This window comes from Columba livia, chromosome 1 (genome assembly GCF_036013475.1).
Source record: "Columba livia isolate bColLiv1 breed racing homer chromosome 1, bColLiv1.pat.W.v2, whole genome shotgun sequence".
Taxonomy (NCBI): domain Eukaryota; kingdom Metazoa; phylum Chordata; class Aves; order Columbiformes; family Columbidae; genus Columba; species Columba livia.
The window spans coordinates 128,056,374-128,080,789 of NC_088602.1; the positions used below are offsets into that span (position 1 = coordinate 128,056,374).

A 24,416-nucleotide genomic window follows, 5' to 3' on the forward strand; every position below is an offset into this window, starting at 1 on the left:
GAAATGCCTTATCTGTCAGTGGGAAATGGGAGAAAGTGGGGGGTAACGAGCAAATGTAGGTGCCTGTTTAAGATGGGCTCTGCCAACCTGGCTGCAACTGCTGGGCCAGGTCTTCTAAGCAGTGGCACATGGACATGGGCTGTGAACACAGGCAGCAGAGACATGGGCAATGCTGTAGGAGCTGTTAGGACAGCTGGGGTCATCATGCACAGGCATGGCACAGCCCTGGATACCTGACTTGCAGGAGCAGTGAGTGCCCATCTTTGGGCTGCAGTGAGCAGAGCTGTGGCATGCAGACTGGTGAGCAACCTGTGCCAGATGCAAGAAGCAAGATTCCTGCCCGTGAGCCAAATTAAGGTGTGGTGCAGGGCTGCACTCAAAAGACTACTGCATAGAGAAATCGAAAGCAGCTCTGCTGCTCCATCTGCCTTGTGGCTCTCTGGATTTGTTTGTCTGATGAAGGCAGAATGAAGTGCCAAGCAGCTGACTTCTTTTGCATTTGGTTTGGCAAAGGGGCACAAAAAACTAATTATTTCTTCTCATTCCCCTGCCTTAGCATAAATGTTACAAGGAGGATTTTTCATTTGCTTTTACCTCTTGGAATGAATCAACTTGCCCCAGAGGAAATGGCTGCCTAGGGACGTGTGGGAGGCCAGTGTTAGCATGGTGGTAGCTGGTCTTAATTCTGGATTAATTCTCTGCAGAAGGAGGGGCTGTTGCAGTTAAGCTCCCTGAGCAGCAGATCTCTGCAAGGTGAGTGTCAGCCCTATGTCAGGGATGTGTTACCTTCTGGAAACTGAAATGCTGCTGGCAAGTGACCAAGTCTTCTATAATCCATGAGTACTTGGGTAGAGAGAAGATGCACTGCACAGAAGCATGTAGCCCTCCATTTTTGGCAGCTTAGTTTACTGTCTTGGGGCTGGTGTGTCAGCCTCTCCCTGGCAGGCAGGGTTGGAGCTTCAGACCCTGATCTGGAGCAAGGACTTACTTGAAGCTAGAGGACTTAAAACTCCCAGGACTGGGGTACATTGGACACAGTTTCTTGGAGCTGCCTAGTTCCAGTGATTGGGCTGTGTAAAAATTAAATGTTTACTGGGCTAGAGGGCAATGACTCAAACCTGCTCTGCAAGGATAAACAGGTTGAATAACCTGGGCCTGGCTAAGAGCTGGGACTCTGAGCACATTGTTAGCTCTGGGACAGCAGCAACACCTGCCTTATCCCACAAATGGCCCCAGGGGGGATCTGGCAACTCTGGGGTTAAATGGGAGCTGCCTGATGCTGGTGCTATCTGGTGATAGCCCTGCTGTAGAGTTGGGTTTCTGCTGGGGTGAGGTGCAGCCCGCGGGCCGGCAGGCTTACAGCGTCTTGGGTTGGTCCTATCCCGTCCTCGACTGCTGTGCTTGGGTGCTTTGAGCAGCTGTCCTGTGTGCTGCTGCTGCCTGCACATTTGTGTGTGAGCTAGCGAGTGCTTTGTTTCATAATCTGGAAGTGCAGAGAGGCTACTGGAACTCCTCATTGTGGGGGATGCCTGTTTTTCCATGTAAAGAGATTTTTGAACTGAGTTTGAAGTAGGAGCAGGTTACCAAGTCACCTTTTTCCTCTAAAAAGCCTTGTTTCCTGAGAAAGATAAGGCTGCTTGGAAATTCACCTAGAGCAAAGAACTCAAGAGCACTTGTTATTTAACAAGAGCCCTATGTAACTGGAGATCAAATTGCTGTGAGAACAAGCAAATTCATACAGCCTGGGGGATTAGCTGGCAGAAGAGTATGTGATCTCGGTTGAACAGTTGCTGAGAACATCTCAGATAAAGGTTCACTGTTTTAAAATGCTATTTCAACTGGTTTACAATCTTGAAATTCCTGGAAAAATGATAATGGTATGTAGGTGATGCAAGCCAGGAATCACAAAATTTAAAACATGGTTGCTTTTATACAGAAACAGGGTAAGCACACACAGCAAACAAGTCGTGCAGCCTTTGGACTCCCTGGAGGGCTTGATTTCCTCTCTCATAGGCTTCCAAAAAAGCACAGCTCTCCTCAATCCCCATTTTGTGTCCAGACACTGTGCCTGCAGATGGCACCACAGCAAGGCCTCTCCAGACAGATGGAAAAGCCAGCTCAGTGGTCCGCCTGTCCAAAAACTGCAACCCTGTCCTAATTTTTTTTTTTGACATGCATGACTGCGGATGGCACTGGGATAAAGATGGGAGATTTGCTGTGGCAGCTGCTTCTCTCCCTGGAGAAGTTTTTCCCTAATGAGGGAGCTTTGCTCTTAAAGTATTTTCAAGGAAAATTGATAGAAATGCTTGGTCAGCGAAGGCAGACGTTCAGGCAGTCATAAAGAGGCTCTTGTTCAGCAAAGGAGCTAAAACCACTCATGCTACTCTGCTGGGATGAACTGGCCCTAAGAGCAGCTGGGACAAGCCGGAATCCATCCTGGTTTATGAAAGCCTTGCAAGGGGAAGATACAGAAGGATATTGACCCTTGCCAAGTGCTCGACTCTGCCTTCCTCAACTGGCCTGGCACCAGGGCTGGCTGCATTGGGCCTCTGGGGGAGAGGGATGCACCTGAGAGGGATGCACCCCTTTGCAAGGCTGTGCCAACACAAAGGTTTCCAGCCAACCCAAGGGACAACTTCTCTGATGGGAAGCCAACCACTTCTAGGAGTGGTAAGCAGCACCTCTTGTTTTCTTTTTTAAGACAGAGAAAATTCAAGTGATGCTGCTCTATGGTATTTAGTAGTCATGTTACAGGAAAATTCCCTTTTATGGCAACTTTGAATGTTTAGAAAAATTATTTTATACTTCATTGGTATTTGCATACACTACTAAACGTGCACTATTCCCCCCAAGAAAGGGCTAGTTGTCCTCAGACCACCTTCTCAAGATGTCAGCACAAAACTTCAGCATTAAGGAAGATACCGTGTGGTGAAAAACATCTTGAGCAGATGTGGAAACTAAATAAGCTTGCTTGAAAAATCACACCAAAATGTAACAAAATGGTGACTGCATAAGCACAGTAAAAGCAGTCTTGAACATTTAAAATATACTCTGTCTGCTTCTGAAGTAAATGAGTCTTTGAACAAAGCAATCAACAAGATCTGTGCAAGGAAAAGGAGATACAGGTCTCTGATAGGAAAGACTATGACACAAGGCATATACTGGAAAGTTGTATAAGACAAACACCTGAAACTATAATGTTCCAAACTCCTTTTTAACAGATGCCGTTCAAAAAATGCAGGTTCCTGACTTGAACTCGGGGTGTGCAAATACTCATAGAAAGCAGGCATTGAAAACAAGCTGCCTACCTTTGGGCAATTGTATTGTATACACTCTGCAAAACCCAATAAATTGTTACTTACTCTTCTGAGCTGAATGTAATTACTTACTACAGGACAGCTAGCTTACCTCCATATATTATATCTTGCTATCAAAGTGTCCTCTTCTTGAGGGAGTTATTCTCAATTAAATGTTTCTAGAAGGAAGAGTAGTACTGAATTATACTTTACTGAATACAATTTGCAAAGGCAGCATTCAAAAAGCTGAAGCTGTAGTCGAATATAGAAGAAAAACTTATGAATACTAGCAAATTAAACTTGAGACCAAAAAGGACAGAGGAGCTTTGGGGTATTGCTAGACAAGAGAATTTTTTTCCTCAGCAGCAATGAGACAAAACCACCGTTCCAAACTGAAGTGTCAGGACTTGAGAAGATGTCCATGACCCAAAGGGCAGGCAAACCCTCAGTACCAGGTGGCCAGACTTGGCCTCCAGCACAAAATGGGTGAACAGGTAGCCATACTATAAGTAATTAATGACTCACATCAGCTCCCATGTGATGAAAAACAACTGGATTTAGGGGAAAAAAAAAAACAGACTGGCAAAAACCTTCAAAGAACCTGAACTGCCCTGGGACAACTCTCCATGCTGAAACCAAGTGGCAAGGCTGGTGGTGACTGAGAGAGAAGGTGCAAGTAACCAGCATCTGAGGACACTGCCCCAGGGTCATTTCCATTCAACACCTTCAGAACAATTTGCTTTGTTGATTATGCAAAATGATGTAGGCACACAACACTGAATCAGCCTTGTAGAAAGGTGCAGAAAGATCTTGTGACTGGGTTATGAAAAATTATGGGTAAAATTCAAGGTTGCTAAGTGAAAAGTAATACATGCTGGGGTGGGGGGGGAACTCTGACATTGCAGGTTTCAAAGCCCCCCCCCGTAATGTTGCCCCAACTCCCCACCAAAAGAGCAACCTTTGTTGGCCTTGCTCTCGAGTCCTGGGACAGAAAAAATATAGGTGGTTTGTAATCTCTGTAATCAGCTTTTCAGTTACAAACGTGGGTACTGATTTAGGCACTGGACCCTAAGCAGACACTGAAATCTCACTGAATTCATGTGGCTCCCAGCTCCTCCATCTCCTTCAGACTCCTATTATGCCTTCCTCAGCCTGACTACACTGCCATCTAGGCCATCATCATGAAGTGACTTTATACACTGGGCAAAAATGCTCACTCACCTTCCTCTTTTAAAGACCAAAATAACTATATTTTTCACTCTCAGAACATTTTTCTCCAGCCTGGAATCATGGCTAGGAGTCTTTTTTCCACCTACTCCAATTTGTGATGCAAAGCAGGACAAAGCACACCAATGTCACGTGGGCATGAAAGATGTTTAGATACCGTCAGCTTCAGCATCTGGCTGGGAACTTGCATGAGTTTGCTTGTGAGCTCTGCTCTCTAAGTCTTTCCAAACCTCCAGTTGCCCTGAGGATGATGAGTCACTAGTATTTCTTGTTCTTAGACGTATCTATACACAGCTTAAATATTGGTTATATGTGTATGGCAATATAACCTATCCTTTGACTCTATTTTAAAATACATTTTAATTTCTCTTGGCATTTTTGACTGAGATATTTACTCCTTTTGAGAATCTATATCATTCCTACATATCAAAAAATGGTATCAGTTTTGGCTGTTAATTACTTGTCCCTCTGTAAATCTGTGCAGCTTTTTTCTATTCCTCCATGATTTCTACTCTCCTCCCTTCTCCACTGATTTCTCATTGGTTTTCGTACATGGCTTGTCAGACTAACCACTGACCTCATTTGTTCACCTGCCTGCCTTTTTTAAATGTTTTCCCCAATGCATTTAAAAATTGACATCAGCAGACCACAGATTTCAGCAGCCAACACTTCTTCATCACCACTCAGGGTCAGAGTGCTTTGCAAAACACCGTTTGCAGGAACGCAGCTGCAGTGCTGTGCTCATTCCCAGCACCACTCAGTCCCTCTCCCCATGCAGCCTCAGGCTCTGTGCAGTGGCTCCTTCGCTGCTGCAGCACCCTGTGCACCTCTCTGCTGCTCTAGGTCATCTGTGCCTGGAAATGTAGAAGTGTTTATTCTGAGAGGATCCTGTCAGGGATCCTCCTTAATTGCTAACGGCCTGGAAAGTGCTTCATCATTCCCCTCTGACCACATTCTGCTCTTTCTAAATGCAGAACAGACATATCTGGTGAGTATTTATATTTTTTTCCCCCTCATTTTCTTTTTTTTTTTTTTCCAATTTCAGCCAAGAAGAAAGGTTTATATTACTGCTAGTATTGATTTTTCTTTAAATATAACTATATCAACTTGTTAGTGTCCTTAGACATCCAGCTATTGTTACTTCTTGCTTGAGGTGAAAGGAGTAGCTGAAGATCTTTTTTTACACAGCTGAATTATTTTGTTGTCCCTCTATTCCTTTTCCTGCACCCACAGTTGCTGCAGTTGTTACAAGGTTTATTTTAATTAATTAAGGTCAGGCTTAATTATTTTTTTTATTATTATTTCTAAGCACTGTTGTCACATGGCCACTTATTCAAGGAAGTAGTTTACTGAAAGCTATTTTCTCATGCCTACTAAATCACAGCTTTTTGGATAACTGGGAAAACTCTCTTATTTCCAAAGGTCTCCCACTTAATCATACTTTTTTAATACTTCCCCCAAACAATTTTGTAGTAGGAAAAGGCTACATGACACCATGCAGTTCTTTGTTATGGCATTTTTGTCCTGGGTAATATCTTGATTTGTTTCTCAGTTGATCCCTTGTCTTTAGGCAACCATCAATCCTAACCCAGTCTTCAGCTGTCATAAGGACATCTAAGATCATTGCCTTACATGGGCATGCCATCATTTGTAAATTGATGAGAAACTCTACATGGCACAGCATATTCTTCAGTATCTCCAGCCAAGGTCTCCCATGACAACGTAATTTTCCTTTTCACACAAAACAGAGAGGTACTTAACAAATAAATCACTGCATTTTGTTTGGTGATTCAGGAATATATAAAAGATCCTTCAATGCCTTGACAAAGTTGTGTGTCAGATCATGTTGTTTTGCTGTTAGTTCTAGAGTTAATATGATTTTGAGCACAGCTTGCAACCCCAATTCACAATTGTTCTTGCCTATTCCACTTTTACCAATATGGTTAGCTAGCAGTTCTACAATGTATCTGTGAACATTAAAAATGTCAAACGCATTTCTTCCTTCCCTAAGAACTTCTGTTTTCTCTTGCACCTTGCCCAGATGCAGTCTGCCATGGAAGGTGAGAATGCTACCTCTTCCCGTCTGTTGTGATACTGGTTTGACTTGGTCACAATACTTTTAGTAGCCACTTGAGCTCCTTTTCCATAGTGTTGCCTTAGTACTTTCCCAGCCCAAGCAGCAGCTCTCCCAGCTCTGAAATCTATACTCCCCTCTGCCAGAGGACTACAACATCCTCTCCTTATTCCTGTCCCAAGACAAAGTGGCCTAAGCATTTAGAAAATTCACATGTAAAAACACAGTCTCATACACCCAGTGGAAGATTGCCAGTGGTGACTGCACTTCCCTAAAGCTGTCTGTAGCCCACCCCTTTCTCCATGCTGTTTTACTATCACTCCCAGCATTTACCACTGTGCATAGGGTCTTGCAAGATGTCCAAGGAGACAGCACTCCACTGTGTTCTGCACTAATTCTGACATATCCTCTCAAAAGGAAGTTTTTTTACCCTCAACCAGAGCATTTGACATCCTTGATCATCATCAAGTTCTGAGACACTCTGTGCCACAGGTACCCAAGACAGCAACAACCATAAACATACAAAGAGTATAGCCTTTCGAGAACAATCAAAGCTTTTGTGGCAGATGTAGGAGGCTTAGGAAAGCCAATCTCCTAGCGCAAATCTAGAAACAAGAACATCTTTCTATGCAGCTTTGATCTCTCCTACTTCTTGGCTAAGAAACAAGATAATCAGGTTAACAGGGAATCAAAAGTTGCTCCAGCAAAAGCTGTCAGCATCACATTTAGGTCCACCTAAAGAATCCTGAAAGGGGAAAAAAGCTATCTCAGACAAAGCAGAGTCCTGTGGGCCAGATGACTAAGTGTCTTCAGCAAAAGGGTGCTGGGTGGAAAATACAGGACCTTAACTGAATGGAGTGGCAAATCAGATTCTTTCAGTTCTGAGATATGATCTAAAATAGATGGGATCCAGGAATGAGAGATGGGAGGAAGCAGGCTTGCTTAACACAGGGAAGAAGAACTGGACTACTTAATGTTGATGGAACCCTCTCTAGAGCCAGTAAGAACATCCCACATCCACATAGTGAGGGGCAATGAGGGCGATGCTCTCTGTCCTCTGTGTGGGAAAATCTGGTATTCATCAAGAAACTCAGGGGGCCTGGTCTCAGTTAGCTTGCCATACAGTGTCATCTCTGAAGATGAGGGCTCACCTTTCAAACGAATCCTAGGCAACTTCATTAGAGAAGGGACAGGGGAGGCCACTCTGCATGCCACAAGATCAGAAACACATTCAGCAGGGAGCCAGGGCTCACTTCTGCAACATGCCTGGCACCGCCTGTTCTGATCGCTTGCCAAGAGGCTGATCTCAGCACATGGAGCATGCAGAACTGCATCTCCCACTCCAGCTCAAAGGCTGATCGTGCCCCTTATCACCTCATCGAGGTGGGATGATGACAAGAGGATCTGTCCCAGCCTAGGGACAGCTCTTGCCTCAAGGAAGGGTTTTTGTGCCACTCCTACTGTCGATATACAAGTTGTGCCAGTCCAAATGTTGGGGAGTAAGAAGCCAGAGCAACCACTAATATGTTCTCAGACTGCCCAAGTAAGTTTCCACCAACACAGACTTATGTAGGGTGGGGAAGCTGAACCGGCCTGCCTAAATGTTAAGTGGGAGGACCTCACTGCCAGTCCAGAGAGACATAATCCTAAAAGGATGGTCTTGGAGAGATGTTCATGGAGGTGAACAAAGAGCAGCCACCTCCGAAGAGTCCCGAGATGGCTGCTGACAGAGAGACTACTCAGATGCATCCTGTCATGAGACTCCATTCAGTAAGAGACATCTGTGCTTGGGCTGTACTTGGGCAATAAACATTGCTATTAATCCATGGACGCCAAGTGAGACAGGAGATGCTAAGGTATGCTCTAGTGCACCAAGGACCACAACAAGCTCAGCTGCAACATGCTCATGGCTAAGCATGGTCAGCTGGAAAGGGGAACTGACCTGTTCCTCCAAAGTTCATTTCATCATCATCATCATTTCAACTCATCAGCTGGGTCAAGAATAGGAAAAGGCCTCTTCCATCCTTGGCCAAGCTGCCCCTGCAACCAAGACTTGGAGAAAGTTTAGGCCAAACAAAGATTTTTTTTAATAGGCTGGGGTCTAAGGGTAAATAAGATACACAATTATTTCCTGTGAGATGAATACAGACCAGTAGGTGTTCAAAAGATCAAGCAGCTGAGGCCCGGGTCTTCTCTAGTCAATTTCTTCTGGTATTGCTTCCTGAGCCTGGTGTCTTGGGAAAGGGCTGAGGCTAGGGAAGTGAGAAGAAACACAGCACTGAACAATTCCCAGATACCACAGTTCCCAGCAGGGCTCATGGTGGAGAAAAGCAGTCTAGATACTCCCCGAACAACTGAGAGTAGCCCAGAGAAGACTTGGATAAATGGAAGGTCCACATCTCTTCATATTTGGCTTCAAGGATATGGGGTCACCACTGATGGATGGAGAGATGCAGGAAAGACGGTCCAGCTAACACTGGAGGTCTTGGGCTGTGCTTCCCATGCCAAGCAATATAGTTCACCAGAGAACTGTATCTTGCACATGTGGGCAAAGGAGATCTTCGTTTCACTGTAAATGAAGTCCTGACAAGCAATGTGGGACTGGGGCACCCACATGTCCCGGGACACGGGCGTCCGGCAGCACTAGCTGCTCCTCTGGGCATCTCTGCTTAAGGCAGAGGTGATTGGTCCTTCTGTGCTTCATGTTTGAAATTTCTCAGTGTACATGCTCTACAGTCCTGTGAATTTCTTAAGCAGTACTAAGAGGCCAAGATATGCATATGATGGACTACACACAGGGGAAGCCAGACTTATTCAGCCACTCAGAGAAATCTCCACAGCAGAGAAAGAATGAAGTGTTGCAAAGAAATGTATGGGAAAGAGGATTTGCATCAACCAAAAGAGCCTTCAGGCAGGATATAAAGTGATCCCTGAGCTACTGCATGTGAGGCATCATCACTAGAAAGAAAAAGCCCAGCTTAAAATATTTCTTCTGACTTTGGCCCTTTTAGGAAGAAAAATAGGGAAGAGGGAAAAAAACTGAAGCAATTGGGCAAGGCTTGGAGGTGAGGTGCATGGAGAAGGCCCTGTCCCAAGGCAGGCAACAAGGCACAGGTCCTGTGCAGCCCCATGCTGCTGGAGCAGGGGAAGCACCCCTCTGGTGTTGTCCCACACCTGCTGCTCCCATGAGGCACTCATGAGTCAGAGCCTAGGCACAGCAGACCATTGTCTGATTAACTGCAATTTCCCTGAGCCAGCAGCAAAGCCCCAGCTGTGCCCTGGCCTGGAGGGTTTCCTCGGCTGCTGACTTCTCCTGCCATTTGCAGGGCCTTGCCTCACCACCCTTAGCTCAGCCTTCGCTGAAACGCCAACACGTGCCTCAACACGTCTTGCAGGCACCGGCAGAGGACCTCACCTTGCACAAAAAATGACCCCCTGCACTGCGCTGTGAGGATGTGCCCATGCTCACAGCTCAAGTGCATGGCAGCGTTAGCTACCTAAGCCAAACCGAAGGAGACAAAGTGTTACATCCCCCAGTCCCCATTTTATCTACCTTATCTAATCTTAGAGATGATCCAAAAACTCTACTTGCCATCTACTTTTTTCTTCCTTCAGGAACGTTAATTAGGAGCATTTTTCTCCGGAGCTCCACCTGCCTTGGCTGTGCATCCTGGGTCCACTGGTCAGCAGACGGTGCCAGAAAACAATTCCTCTCAGCAGGCTGCTCACCCCATCTTGCAACCCTGCCAGGCACCAGCCTCCCATCACTGGAGAAGCAAGTGCAACAGCCACCCAAGCAAATGCTACAAGAGATGACAGGACAGGGGAACCCCTGCTGTGGTTATGCCAAGGTTGGATGTGGGACGGGGGGCAGGCAAGAAGATGCTCTGGGATGTCCTGGTAAAAAGCTGACGTGGCAGAGGAGGCCAGGCTCTGGGAGAGGAAAGTCCACAGGTGTGAGCCACATTCAGCTTCGTTTTCCCCACAGGAGCCAAGACCTTTCCAATCCCTGAGTCTCAGCATCGGTGCTGCTCCATGGTTAAGAACAAGGCAGCTCATACAGCATCAGTGTTACACATGGACAGCCAGTGGCTCCCAGAACAGGGATCTTGCCATTGTCCCATCTGCCAGCCCCATCTGGCACATCCCAGGGATGGGAGTGTCCCATGGGAGTTCCCCATTGATGTGGGGTTGAGGGTCCAGCAAAGGACACTCCCTGCCTTGAGCCGCACGGCGCCCGCAGCAGCACAGGGAGAGCCCACACCTGGCGAAGCTGTAGAAAAGGAAACTGTCCCATTTAATGACCCCTCGCCCCCGTAACACAGAAAGTGAGCGTGCCGCCAATGCACGGCAAAGCAAAGTGCACAGTGAGCAGGACTCGGCCCCCACCCCGGAGGAGGCAGGGGGGCTCGGGGTGTCCTGTGCGGCATGGGGACTCCCAGCCGAGTGCCCAGCCAGCAGCAAGGACGGAGAAAGCCCGGGGCTCAGTCCAGTTGGCACCAGTGTCAGGTCCAGTTTGCAGGGAGGTACGGCTCTCGATCGGCTCCGTGTGGTGCAGGGAGGGCAGGGGGTGGGTCAAGCGTACCAGGATGGAGACCGGACGAGATGGGTCTGGGGGGCTCAGGGAGAGGTCCTGGAGAATGCCACCATGGCAGGTTTGGAGCCTCCCTGCCCAAACCACGGTTTAACCAAAGCAGGGAAAGGGAATAGAGAAGGAGCTGGGGGCTGAGCAGCCCCAGCAAGGGCCCTCAGGTCTATCTAGCTATTCCCATGTGCAGAATATCCGGCAGCAGCGGGGCATGGGGTCTGCCAAACACCCCAAAACAGGAGTGAGCCTGGGCAAGAGATGTTTACCAGTGGCTCCACATCCCTGACAGTCTTTTTCAGGTGCAGCTCAGGCACCCCTGTGCCAGGAGGGGGGTCCAAGGGAGCAGGGTGTGCCCTCATTATCTGATGGAAGCATCGCTGGGGGGGTCACGGTCGGACTCCTCGCTCTCCTCATTTGGGGCTGACTCGCTGTTGGAGGCCGGGGTGAAGGCAGGAGACTTCCTGCAGAGAAGAGTAAAGGGCAGCAGTCACAGCACTGGCCAGGGGAGGGAAAGGACCCAGTTTGGTGTGGGCAGTGGGCACCAGAACAAGGAGAAGAGAAGCTGAAGCGTCCCTCTTACTCCCTTGAGACATGTGTGGGTCCATGGGAATCCTTGGGTGCCAAAAAGGGTGTCCCAGAGAACACTAGCCAAGAGGTCCAGAGCATGAAGCTAGGGGAGGTGGAAGAGGGAGCGGGCTCAGAGCAGGACACTGTCAAGGCAGGTGAGGCTAGGGGTCAGTGAAAGCCCACCACTGAGGTCCCCAGCCTGGAGCCACCCTGTTTTCACACACCTGTGGGGGCTTGTACAACATCCCTGCACAACAGCAGCCCCTCTCTCCATTGGGGATGTCTGGCTTCACCCATCAAAACTGACTCCTGCACACAGTCCACCTTCTGCCGAGGTGGTACCATGGAGGCTGGTCACCACGAGTCCAACAGCCTACGGGAACTCTCTTCTCCCCAGACCACAGCAGGGCAGGGCTACTACCCTGTGCTTCAGCTCCCACCCACCACACCACACTGGTTCTGGTCCTTGCCCAGGGAGCCCTCATGCTGAAGCTCACCTGTCCCCAGACTGGGTGATGAGCCGCCGGCAAGTCTCCATCTGCACGTCCAAACCTCGCTTCATGCTGCACATTTCCATGTACTCATGCAGGTGCCGGTTCATATCGTTCTTGGCTGTGGCCAGCTCCAGCTGCACAAGGAAAACAGCGCAGAGATGAGCTCGGGGCACAGTGCAGTGCAGGGCAGGGGGCACGGCCAGACCCGAGCCTGCTGTCCCCCATTACCAACTACCTGCTCCAGCACGGTGTCTCCCTCCCCTGGGGACCCACTCCCTCACTTCCCATCCTTCTGTGCCATGTCCTCCTCACCTCCTCCTCCTCTCACCTCTATTTGGTCGATGGTTTCCTGATACTCCTTCTCACGGCTCTTGAACAGCGACTCCGTGTCCTTGATCACCTTCTCCAGACTGTCGTCCTGCTGTTGGGGAGAGCAGATGGCATGTTTAGAAGCATTCAACATGAGGAACCAAACGCAGAAGAGAGAGAGATCAGAGAAAGAACTAGCAGCAGTTGGAAAAGGGGAAGAAAGAAGAGCAACATAGTATAAATAACGCACGAGTCAGCCCTGTCAACACAGGGTAGAGACTCAGGATTCCCCATGCTGGGCAATGAGCACATCAGCCCAGAACAAGCCCAGCTAATGCACAGAAGCTCTGGAGAGCACAGACCGTTCCCAAGCATGATACATCCCCAGGGGACGGCAGAGGGCCAAAGATGTGGGACAGTGAGGGCTTTGGCCAGACATTGAGGTCACTGTTTGGGCAGTGCTGCTGCATAGTGGCCAGGTGGGCTGGAGAGCCTGAGCAAGGGACCACCAGCCAGAGAATGTCTCCTTTTATGAGAGGGCTACAGCTCTCCATGCATGTGTGGGCCGTGCCCTCAGCACATCTTTCAAGCTACACGTCCCTGGTCTGTCTAACAAAGAGACCTTCGTAAGGATGCAGTAATGTATTCATGTAGAGGAGATGGGGTGTGGTGGGGAAGCATCTGTACAGATTTCCAAGGGATGGAGGGGCTGAAGTCTGGTCTTTGAGGGAGCACCTTCCCAGTTTCAGGCAGAACCAAAGTGTCTCAATGCAGGGCTGGATCCCTGCGGGCATCTGACACCACCGTTACCTCCCCCTGCACCTCTGCAGCTGCAATGGCGTATCCAGAGAAGTCCTCCCAGAGGAGCAGCGTTTCTTCTGTCTCCTCCCACGTGAGGCTGTCACAGTCATCCTCAAAGTCATATTCCCTCCTAGGAGCAAGGGAACAACACATCAGCACCCAGCAGGAAAACCATCGGTGCTGAAAGCCTTGCTCCAGTCACAGACAGGGCTGCAGCACTTGGAGGTCTGGCCAGGGTGAGCACAAGTGTGCCCAAACCCAAGAGCTGACAGAGAAGGGGCTAGCTTCATGGTCAGGAGCCCCAGCAAATTCAGGTAGGGACTCCTGAAAGGCGAGAAGGGGGGCAAGAGGAGGGGAGCTGGACCAGCTCACACCCATTGCACAGGTGGGCTCAGTTCTCCTGAGAGGTCAGTCCCACTGCATCACAGGGTGTATGTACCCCATGGCAGCACCTCCCATTTCACCCTCCCCCAGGCACAGGGCCCACAGCCCACCCCAATCCTGGGCACTGGTGGGGAGCCCAGTGCCAGAGCCTCGCTCAATACTGGTGGCAGAAATGTGAAGCAGCCGCACTCACAGCTGGTTCAACATCCTCTGCATTTCCTCATTGATACTCATGGCCGTGGTCTCGTCCTCCTCTTCCTCGTCAGGCTTTCGGGAGGCATCGCTCTCTGACAGTGAGGTGTCTTCGTCACTGACCTGCTTGCGCTCCCGCTTCCGCCCCACCGAGGCTGGGACCTTAACGGGAGACAAGTGCAGAGACTACAGAAACGAGGCCGGGTCCGAGGTCGGGAGCAGGTAGTTGGGAGGAGATGGAAGGGAAAGGAATGGTGGAGGGACAGAAAGGCAGGGAAAGAGAGAGAGAAAGAAAGGAAGGAAGGAAGAAAGGAAGAAAAGCGAGAGAGAGAGAGAGAGATGGGCTCATTATGATCAGGTTAAAGATGGTGCAATGGATAAAACATGGTTTTAGCATTTTCTAAAATTAAAACTAAGCAACTAAAGATGGAATCTATGAACCTGATGAGAAAAAACAATGTGGTTTTACTGCAGAAAAACTCAAATTGCCCACCACCCCAGTCCACAGACAGGGAAACACAGTGACAGAAACAGGAAAAAAGAGACAGAGTCTGAAAAAGGTGACATATGTCAATATTTACAATCCGACCTTATTTAAAGAAAGTTTAAAATTTGTATGCTTTCTCAACTGAATGGAACTAACCAGTTGCTTCTGTAGGGACAAAGAGAGCGAGACAGAAAGGCAGCAACATCCAGAAAGAGAGAAGAGACAGAGATAGAAAAGAGAGACAGAGAGATGACGGAGAGGGGAAGGGGAAGGAGAGAGATGGAGTTAGAGACAGACACTCAAGCAACTCATCTCCCTCCTGCAGCTGCTCCCCTATCACTGAGGGGTCCCTGAGCCCAACACAACAGGTCAGCAAGAGGTTGAGGGGACTTGTGATGCCCAAAGCAACATCTGCAGCTTTCCACCTCCTCTCCATGCCCTTTTGCCTGGTCCTCCCAAGAGAGGCAGAGAGCGAGGGACCGCAAGGAGTAAGGGTGAGGGTGACCAAATGTCTCCCCTAGCAGGGAGCTGGTGTTGTCTCTTCTACCTCCTTTGGGAACTCTTCTCCCCAGAACCAGTGGCTGAGCCTGGAGCAGCAGCAGGTGCTTCTCACCTGAAACATCTTGATCATGTCCTCACAGTTCCGCTGCTGCGCCACGTCGCACAGCTTGGCAGTGATGTCAATGCGCCGGCAGATGTCCATGTCCACCTTCATGGCCTTCTCCTGGATCTTGGTGTCCAGCTCTGTGATGTTCTGAACCCACAGCGCCACAGAAGGGGGACAAAGAAGGAAGACTGGGCTATGCAAACAGCAATCAGAGCCCCCAGGCTCTCCCCCATGCTGCACGACTGCACCCTGGACCAACTCTGCCAGACCACCTCTGTGCTGAACGTGCCCCATCAAGGAACTGCTTTTCTATGCAGCCCCACCACTCTGGTAGGATGCTGCTGCTGGGTTGGAGACGGGTTAGGGACTCACATTGCTCATCAGTCCCTTGAAGACAACAAGTTCTGCCTTGAGCTGCTCCACCTTCATGGCCAGCTCCTCCTGGCAGGCTTCAGCCTCTTGGGCTTCCTGTCCCGGGCAGAGGGAGATGTGCAGATCAGCATCAATCAGTGTGGGGGAGCTGGGGTGCCGGGGTCAGGGAGGACAGTGATGCTCACCTCCTGCAGCTCAGTCACCCGGTCCTGAAGCTGGACACGCACTGTGTACTCCTCTTCCCATCTAGGGAGACAAACACTCTGGTCGGATCCCACCAGCCTCGCCTCGCTGGCTGCCAGAAAGGACGGAGCAGCAGCTGCTCACCCCAAAGCTATCTGAGAGGGGGTGATGACGGCACCGGGGTGGGAAGGACAACATGCCCAGGAATGCATCTCTGCTTGTTTCCAGACGACGGCAGCTGCCAAACGCCTGTCAGCCCCACCCACACCCAGCCATGAACCCCTTCCCCGCCATGCTTTCCATTGTCCCTACCATGGGCTGGCCCACAGCTGCCTGCTCCACAACAGGGAAGCTGGGGACACCAACTGCAGGCTCTGTTTAGCAGCTGCACTGCATGGCCTGCCATGCTGGTGCTGGCCCGTGGCCCGATGTAGCCCACTGGCCTCTCCATCTACTCCCAAACCCCTTGGCCTCAGGTCACATTCTGTTCAGCTCCCACACACAAGAACAGGCTTGCAGACATTGGACAGCTGCCCCCACCTGCATCATATAAAAACACAGAATCATGGAATCATAGAATAGTTTGGGTTGGAAGGGACCTTCACAGGTCATCTAGTCCAACCCCCTGCAATGAGCAGGGACATCTTCAACTAGATCACGTTGCTCAGAGATCCATCCAGCCTGGCCTGGAATGTCTCCAGGGATGGGGCATCTACCACCTCTCATGGGTAACGTGTGCCAGTGTTTCACCACCCTCATTGTAAAAAATTTCTTCCTCCTGTCTCACCTGACTCTCCCCTCCTTTAGTTTTAAACCATTACCCCTTGTCCTATCACAACAGGCCCTGCTAAAAAGTCTATCCCCATCTTTCTTGTAAGCCCCCTTTACATTGAACAGCTGCAATAAAGTCTCCCTGGAGCCTTCTCTTCTCCAGGCTGAACAACCCCAAATCTCTCAGCCTGCCTTCTCAGCAGAGGTGTTCCAGCCCTCTGATCATTTTCATGACTCTCCACTGGCCTATCTCCAGCAGGTCCACATCTTGTGCTGAGGGCTCCAGAGCTGGATGCAGTGTTCCAGGTGGGGTCTCACCAGAGCAGAGGGGCAGAATCACCTGCGTCATATTTGTGACCACATTTGTGTGTCTGCAGTCTTGCAGTTCAGGCTGTCCAGAAGCACAAAACCCCAACCTAATGCCAAACTATGTTACAGTGTGAGTGGCCATGATGTGTTTCATGATGTCATTTTCTGCCTGTACCAGTGCAGGGGGCTGCCCTGCACTGGGCCAAGCCACCTGGGCAGGGGCACAAGTCTCCTTGGCAGTACTGCCACATAACATGCTTGATTAAATAACACTGTTTCATCCTACAAGGAAACAGGATGGATTGTTCCAATGTATACCAGGCTGGCCAGTGGGTACTGTATCAGGCTCTGCAGCTTTGCAAGACTGAGCTGCAAGGTGCCCAGCCTTGCTATACAAAGACACATCGCCTAGCAATTATTATATTGTGTTTCACTGCATGAGATCATAATTTTGGGCCATGCAGCAGTGTTGGCTCCATCCACAGTCTGTTGGGAGGCCACCAGGCTGTACTGCTCTTTGCTAAATGACTATCCCATAGAGCAGACGGGTTGGCATGCTCTGCGATGCGGAACGGGGCAGGGCTGCCGCATTCTTACCCAGCTCCTGGCTCTTCTGGGAGAGCCAGATTTCTCTGAGAAAGCAGGATTTCTCTGGGAAAGCAACCAGAGATGGGCCCTGCCTGGTGCTGTGATCTCCAATTTCTATTTAATGCTTTCAAGCAATGACACAGGCACTGCAATCCTGCATGAGGATGTGAAAAATATCTCGCTTACATCAAGTTTGAAAAATAAATCCTAAGTTCTAGGAGACCAGAAAGCATATGAAAAGCCCTCACACTTGTTATCTTGGGGTATCAGGACAATCTGGTAACGTAGGAGAGTCCCGCCTTATGAATTTCCAAGTTCTTAAGGGTGGCAACGCTGCTGCTTACTCAAACAAGGAAAAAGTGTGCAGTCCTCGTGCTCGTGTTGGCTCCATCCCGCAGCTACAGAAAGGGAGTCAAAGGGGGCTCCCATCCCTTTAGGGGAAGAGGAAGATGAAGAAAGAGGGAAGGAGAAAGTTAAAAGGTAGAACTGCCCTTATATGGGAACTGTTCAAACAAAGCCTCCCTCCCCGGGCATAAAAACGCCTTCCACCACATGAAAAAATTGTCAGCATCTTTCTCAGCGTGGCACTTCCTCTCTCTTTTTTGGTCCCCGCCTCCCTCCGGGTCTCTATATAGCCCGGACTTACTGGGGAAGTAAAGCACAGCTGCAAATCCTTGGAAGAATCATTTCACACGAGTCCTACAGAAGATGTGTGTGAATCAGACAGACGCAAATTTAAAGGCAGGAAGCAACAGCGATTTGCCCCACAAGCAACAAATCTGCACATCTATCCCTTACGAGCCTCTCTCCTGATCACCTCCTGCCTGGCTCCTTCTTCCCTGCTCCCTCCTGCAATGCACCACTCCTAATAATAACCCGCCTGCAGCACTGTGCCCGCAGCCCTGCACGGCCGCAGCCGCTGCCAGGTCACTGCCGGCTGGAAGCAAGGCTGCCCCACACAACCCCATGGCCACTGGCGCACGCCAAGGGGAGACTCACGTCCTTCCTGCACTGCTGCAAGGCAGCGACCTGCCCAAAGGCTGAAATACAGGAGAAGGTAGAGAGTGAGGACAGGAGGGTCCCAGCAGCAAACAGACCCGGCCATCTCCTTGCCAGTGACAAGCGAGCCCTCCCCAAGCTGGGGAGGCAATCAGATGCAGTGCTGTCCCTCCTCTAGGTGTGGCACCTCAAGAAGTTCACTTAGCAAAATAAACAGCCCCCTACATCTTTAAAAATCCTGTTCACTGCAAAAGGCACTGGGGTGCCTTACCCTGTGCTGCACAGCTAGTGCACACCGGTGCTGCGGGGCACCCTTTGGTCTGCTTGGGGCTTGAAGCTGCACGTTTTCCACTCTCACCATGTTTGAACTTCAGTCTTAATGGTGAATGCCCTGACACCCTGCACACCTCCTTGGAGGGCAATTACAACAACAAAAGACCTTCTTGTGGCCTTTCAATATAGAAAGGAGCCTTATAAGAAAGATGGAGAGAGGCTTTTTACCAGGGCCTGTAGTGACAGGACAAGGGGCAAAGTTTTTAAACTGAAAGACAACAGATTTACATTGGACATAAAGAAGAATATTTTTAGTTTGAGGGTGGTGTGATACTGGAGCAGGTTGCCCAGAAAAGTTGTGGATGCCCCATCATCGGAAGTGTTCAAGGTCGGGGCTTTGAGCAACCTGATCTAATGAAACCTCACAGCAGGGATTTGGACTTAAAGGTCCCTTCCAATCCAAACCATTCTGTGACTCTAACTGTGCCATAACACTACTCAACCCACACCTCCAGTATGTCCTTGCAGCATCCAAGATAAAAACTACTTTGGAATACAGATGTAGCAGACAGCACAAACCTGATGAAACTCTCGGATCCCCAGCACTTGGTGGGTCTGCATGATACTCACAGACACCCTTTGCCCCCCACAGGCCACCTAGCCTCAGTCTGCTCTCCCAAGTGGGGCTCCTGTGAGCCTCTCTCCTGCTGCTGCATCTCTTCTGGTCCTGCACTATTGCCCCTTCACCCCTCCTAGAGCCCAGACTTGAATTTCAGGCCTGACACATCTCCTGCTGCACGACTCTGAGCACTATGGGGTGCATAGTGGCAATGCTGCCCTGAAAAAAGCGCAAGTTTAAGCACCCGAGCTGTGGGCCAGAGAACCGGGAAGTCCTCTGTTAACATGATCTCTTCCCTCTGTCCCCAGGCAGGTGGCAAAGGGATGACACCAGCCACACTGTCCCCACAGCAGATCAGAGCCTGCCATAGTAGGGAAGTCTCTGCTGCTGGGGGATGTCGGTATCTGCCCTCAGCATGGGGAAGGGTGTGGAAACGGGATCCTCCTGTCCCATTCCCCTGTTTGGGACCTGGCTGCAACCGTCAGGAAGTTCCAGTGCTGGAAAGGGTCTGGGGGTGGGGTCTGCTTTTCCCCAGCTCCTGGTAACACAGTCCAAAAATAGATCCCACCAACAACATTGGCCCACAGCAGCTCATGGTGTCCCCCTGCCTGCCCCCAGGGTGCCCGCTCCCTCCATCATCACCCCCCTGCAGCCTTCCCCAAAGTCCGCTTGCCAGAGCAGGACAACCCCCAAAAGCTCTCCTCTGTCCCAAAGTTACAGCAGCAAAGCAGCCAACTTGTTCCCCACTGGCTGACCTGCTTTGAATGGGTGAGGCTTGAGCCCCCTGTACCAAATAAGGTGCCTCCAGCTACCCGATATCTGACCTGAACACAAGGCAAGGAGGCCCAACCCTGAAGAAGGAGCCTGACCCCTGGCTTAATAATAAAAGTCCTTAGGTACACGCGGCAACCGGTGGGAAAGAAGAGATGCCAACTCCTCCTTTCCATGTGCCTTGCCCAGTGCACTCAGAGCATCTGATAGGCAGGTCTGTTCAACTTGGCCTTATAAAGCCAAAAACATAAGGTGTCATATTGGATTCCCAACCTTGATCTTGGCAAGAGAGCCCACCAGGTCAGTGGCACGGCCCCTGTGGCTAGAGTACACTCTTTTGCCCCTTTGGGGTACATAAGCAGTTACTTTCTAAGTGCTTCTAGAGCATCATAAAGTGACTTTTGAAAAAAAAAGAAACATACAGTCACTAGGGTGGTGTCAGTTGCCAGTGGTGGTCTCACCCAGCCCTGTTCTCTGCCCCACACCCTGATCCAGTGACACCAGCCCCCTGCCCAACCTCATCCTATGTGCAGATCTGGGAGCAGCCTCGGAAACTGGCTTAAAACAAAAGCGCCGCCAGTGCGATGCGAGACCAGCGACTAACCCACATGGGAAAGAATCAGCCAAGAGATTAGCTTTGCATTCTGCTTCGCCCTTCTCCCAGGCACATGCCAAGCCGCAGCTATTTTGGGTTGGGAGGAAAGCCCCAGAGGAGTAGGGTGCTCCTGCACAGTTTGCTCCTGTTGAGGCACCAGCTGGGAGACCACTAGGGAGGGAACGGGCCCGGAGAGTCAGTCATCCTGCTGAGGGGCTTCTCAGTGCCATCTTACATACCCAGAGCACCATTCTCCTCCCAGCAGCCTTTTCCAACCCACCTGGCTCACTGCTGCACATCCACCTTCCTCACCTACTTTCTTGCTGCTCCTCCTTGCCGAGTGTTTCCAGATCCCCTCCCTTTTAAAACGCTGCTCCTGGAGTCACGTTATTTCTTCCCCACTTGGAAAGGTATTTCTAGTCCCTTGCACCAGGTTGATAAGATTGAAAAAGGCACAGTGAGCATCCCACGGGGGTTCAATCACCAGGAGGCAAGTGAGGAGACCCAGGCATAGGCAGATGCTTTCAGGAGTCCACATTTTTGCCTTACAAACTCCCTCACCTCAAACTGCTGCCTGGAGCCCACACTCACAGGCAGTCAGACCAGGGCTGCCTCTCCACCCCTGCCTGCTTCTCCCGCACCGGTACCCGTTGTACAGAGCCCTGCAGCTTCTCCAGCGATGGTTACGGTCCCTCGGGGGACGCGAGTCCGTCCCCCTGGCTCCCGCCGCCCCTTCTCACCTGCGCTTGTACTCGTCGCGCTCCCTCTTCACCTTGGCCAGCACGTTGTAGAGGGCACGGATCTCCGGGGTGATGGTGTCGATCTGCACGCCCACCCCGTCCGGGTGGACCCAGGAGACCCCCGGTCCCTGCACCAGGGTGGTCTCCGGTCCCGGGCCCAGCCGCCGGGCTTGCGAGAAGGACCAGATGGTGCCGGGCATGAAGCGGGAGGCGGCCGAGAAGGGAGGAGACGGCTGGGCGGGGGCGCTGAGGCGGCAGGCGGGGGAACCCAGCGCCCGGGCCGGCGACAGCCCAAGCCCCAGCCCCAGGGTGCGGATGGGGCCCACAAAGCCAGTTTGCACCGCTTGGTCGCGGCGCGGGGGTCCGCGGCCCCGGCTCCCCCCGCCGCCGCCCCCCTCCTCCAGCGCTTGCTGCAGCTGCTTCTCCAGCTGCCGGTTGCGCCGCTCCAGCTCATGGACCTTGGCCAGGAAGCAGCGGAACCGCAGGTTCAGCGTCTTCAGGACGCTGATGTTGGAGCCCAGGTCGTTGCGGAGGGCCATGGCGGCGGGCGGTGCGGGGAAGGGGCCGGGGGGCGGCGGGGCGGCCAGGTCCCCCGCCAGGGGCTCGGCGGGGCGCGGGGCGGGCGGCGGCGGCGGCAGCTCGGGGCCCGGCAGCCCCTGCTGCTCCTGCGGCAGGAGGAAGAGGTTGGGGCCGAAGAGCGGGTTCATGGCGGCGGCGGGACGGGGAGCGGGGCGCGGGGGGGAGCCGAGCCTGCCGGCGCCAATCAGGGGCCCGGCGGGGGCGGGATGCGCCGGGGGGCTGCGCCCGGCCGGCCCCGGCGGCGGGGGTGCGGCTTCCGCTGCGGCGGGGATGCGGCGGCAGCGGCGGGGCCGGAGAGCCGCTCCCCCGCCCAGCCCCGCGCCCCGCCGGCCGGCCCCGGGCGGAGCGAGCAGAGGAGGGGACGAGGCAGAAACAGGAGGGGACAAAGCGGAATCCTCCCTTTCCTCTCCCGTCCCGTCCCCCCGCCCTGGGGGGCGCGGCTCGGCTTCCCGGCGCTCCGCTCCGGCGGGTTTCGGGACTCCGCAGGGGAAAAGAATGGGGAACAGGCGGGCAGTGCGGCGACGTCTAGCGGGACTCCGGCCGCAGCCCCCGGTGGGCACCGTCCGGCCTCCGCGCTGGCAGCCCCGGCGGCAGCAGGGAGGGACCCCGCTCCAGCACCGCAAGCTGAAGTCCCACCGGGCACTGATTCCCGTCATCAACCCAGCATCAACCCAGTGTGTCTGCGCTTTCCTGGGTTTGAATAATTATTGGGTTTTGCACAGCCTTTAGTGCTTTCCCCTATGCCGCCCCCCCCTAAAAACGGCATAATTTTCCCTCTTGCACTCTTGAAGCCCCCCTTACCATCACTCAAGCCCCCCTCTAAAAGCAGTACTGCTCCACCAGCAGCACGCCTACGGAGAGCTGCCACCAAACAATGGCGAGCAGGGCAGAGGAGGTTGTGTGGAGGCAGCCAGCCTCTCAAATATCATGTTTGGCTTGTGACTGGCTTTCTTCTTTGTTGTTCTCAAAGCAGCCTCAGGTCTTGTTTCCTGCCTGCTATTTTAGCCTTCTTTAGGTCTTTTCCTATAGTGTCTTCCTGCTCAGCCTGACCTCAACCCTAGGTCAATGTTGCAAAAAGCACTGGCATGGTCCCTCACCCCATTTTCTTGTGGGAGGAGATGGCACACAAATTGATCAATACATAAACATTTATGGACATGGGCACCTGTGTGTCTGTGTGCTCTTGGCCCATTCCCCCAGGACTTCCCCTGCACAGCTGAGCATGGCACTTGCGCAAACCGGCCTCTGAGATCTCAGCCGAGCTTTTAGCAAAGGATGAGCGAGCAATGGGTTTGAATTAAAAGGAGATGCCTGGTGTTGTACTACATTGAGCTCTGTGGCAGAAGGCAGGCAGGTTCCAGTGGGGTAGTGTGCTGCAGCCCTTCCTTTGGGATCTGAGGTTTGGCTCATTCCACGCTTCCAGAAACTTCCTGGACCCACTGATTATAGCCAGCTTTGCTAGTCTTGGCTGGGAGTCTGCCTATTGCATTTTTCCTGCTGCTTCTCCTCCAGGCCTGCAGGGCTCCTCCATCCCTCCATTATTCTTCTGCCTTCTTTGCCTGGGAGCAGACTGAACGAAATTTGGTCCCCTCACCTGCTTTGCTGTGTCCAGCATCAGCTTTGTCCAGTGACCTGCCTGTCTCCCCTGTCCTGCCCACAACTCTGGGCTCCCTGCAGCAGTTCCCACTTGCATTTATAACACCTCCTCTCCTGCCAGTAACCTGGCTGCATCCTCTCTGGCATTCCTGTGACTGCTGGAAGTCATAACTGGATTTCAGTCTCTCCTATATGGGCTTAGAGTGGGCAATGGAGTGAGTTTTCCTTCTCCTGTCACCTCCTTTTTAATGTTTTTTCCTCTTCTTAAGTGGCTGTTACCTTGTTCTGCCTCTGAGCAGAGAGGCCAAGCCATGTCAAACAGTGCTTTTGTCAAGGGAGAGGAGGGAACAAAGGCTTTTCTCACAGGGGCTGCAGGACATCCATGTCTTCCAAAAACCCTTGCTGAAACAGCAGCTGGTAAGCAGCCACGCTCCCAGCAGCATTACTACCAAATCAACAGTCAGGGAAAAGGGAAGGACAGATGGACAAGAGAGATCCTGGTCTAGAAGGTTGCTTTGAAGCAGTGGTGGCAGCTCCGGACCTCCCAGCACATGCCCTGGAAATTGTCACTGACTCCCTCCTGCTTGTTGCCACGTCCCTTCACCTTCCCCCCACGCTATTGCATGCACAGCAACCCGTGTTTCCTACCAGCATCCTCCCCGCTTGCATACCCCTGATTTTACTCCCACCTGCTTGCAATCCCCTCCTATTGCAGGCAGGCAAGCAGGGTCAGGCAGCGGGTGATCTGCTGCCGTGTGCAGCCAGCGGGGAGCACGGGTGAGAGCAATGCCAAAAACCATGGGGCAAGCCCTTCCTTAAGCTCTGCTTGGCCTGCTTCTGTCCTGCTGGGGAAACTTGGCAAGCAGAGCTGATTAATGAAATGCCAGTGGAGGAAGACATTGCCATCCATCAGGACAAGCTTTTTCACCAGGAGGCCAGCGCAGCACTGGAGCAGGTGGTGGGGATCTCCATCCTTGGTGGTTCTCGGGACTTAG

The 24,416-nt window shown here is 51.7% G+C and overlaps 1 protein-coding gene across 3 annotated transcripts; it reads right to left on the reverse strand.

Moving 5' to 3' along the window:
• Nucleotides 1-10,871: 10,871 nt before the first annotated feature.
• IFFO1 (intermediate filament family orphan 1) lies at nucleotides 10,872-22,157 on the reverse strand. 3 transcript variants are annotated; one of them, XM_013368282.3, is made up of 9 exons: nucleotides 21,247-22,157; nucleotides 15,584-15,644; nucleotides 15,399-15,494; nucleotides 15,033-15,173; nucleotides 13,934-14,094; nucleotides 13,366-13,486; nucleotides 12,575-12,667; nucleotides 12,250-12,380; nucleotides 10,872-11,646 (listed from the first exon to the last, which is right to left on the reverse strand). In XM_013368282.3, the coding sequence occupies exons 1-9, from the start codon at nucleotides 21,951-21,953 to the stop codon at nucleotides 11,544-11,546; spliced, it is 1,614 nt and encodes a 537-aa protein (XP_013223736.2). In that variant the 5' UTR covers nucleotides 21,954-22,157; the 3' UTR covers nucleotides 10,872-11,543. The 3 variants fall into 3 exon arrangements, with proteins under 3 accessions (XP_013223736.2, XP_064906098.1, XP_013223735.2); XM_065050026.1 differs by having other exon boundaries at nucleotides 13,378-13,486; nucleotides 13,934-14,118; XM_013368281.3 differs by having other exon boundaries at nucleotides 13,934-14,118.
• Between the last annotated feature and the right edge of the window lie 2,259 nt (nucleotides 22,158-24,416).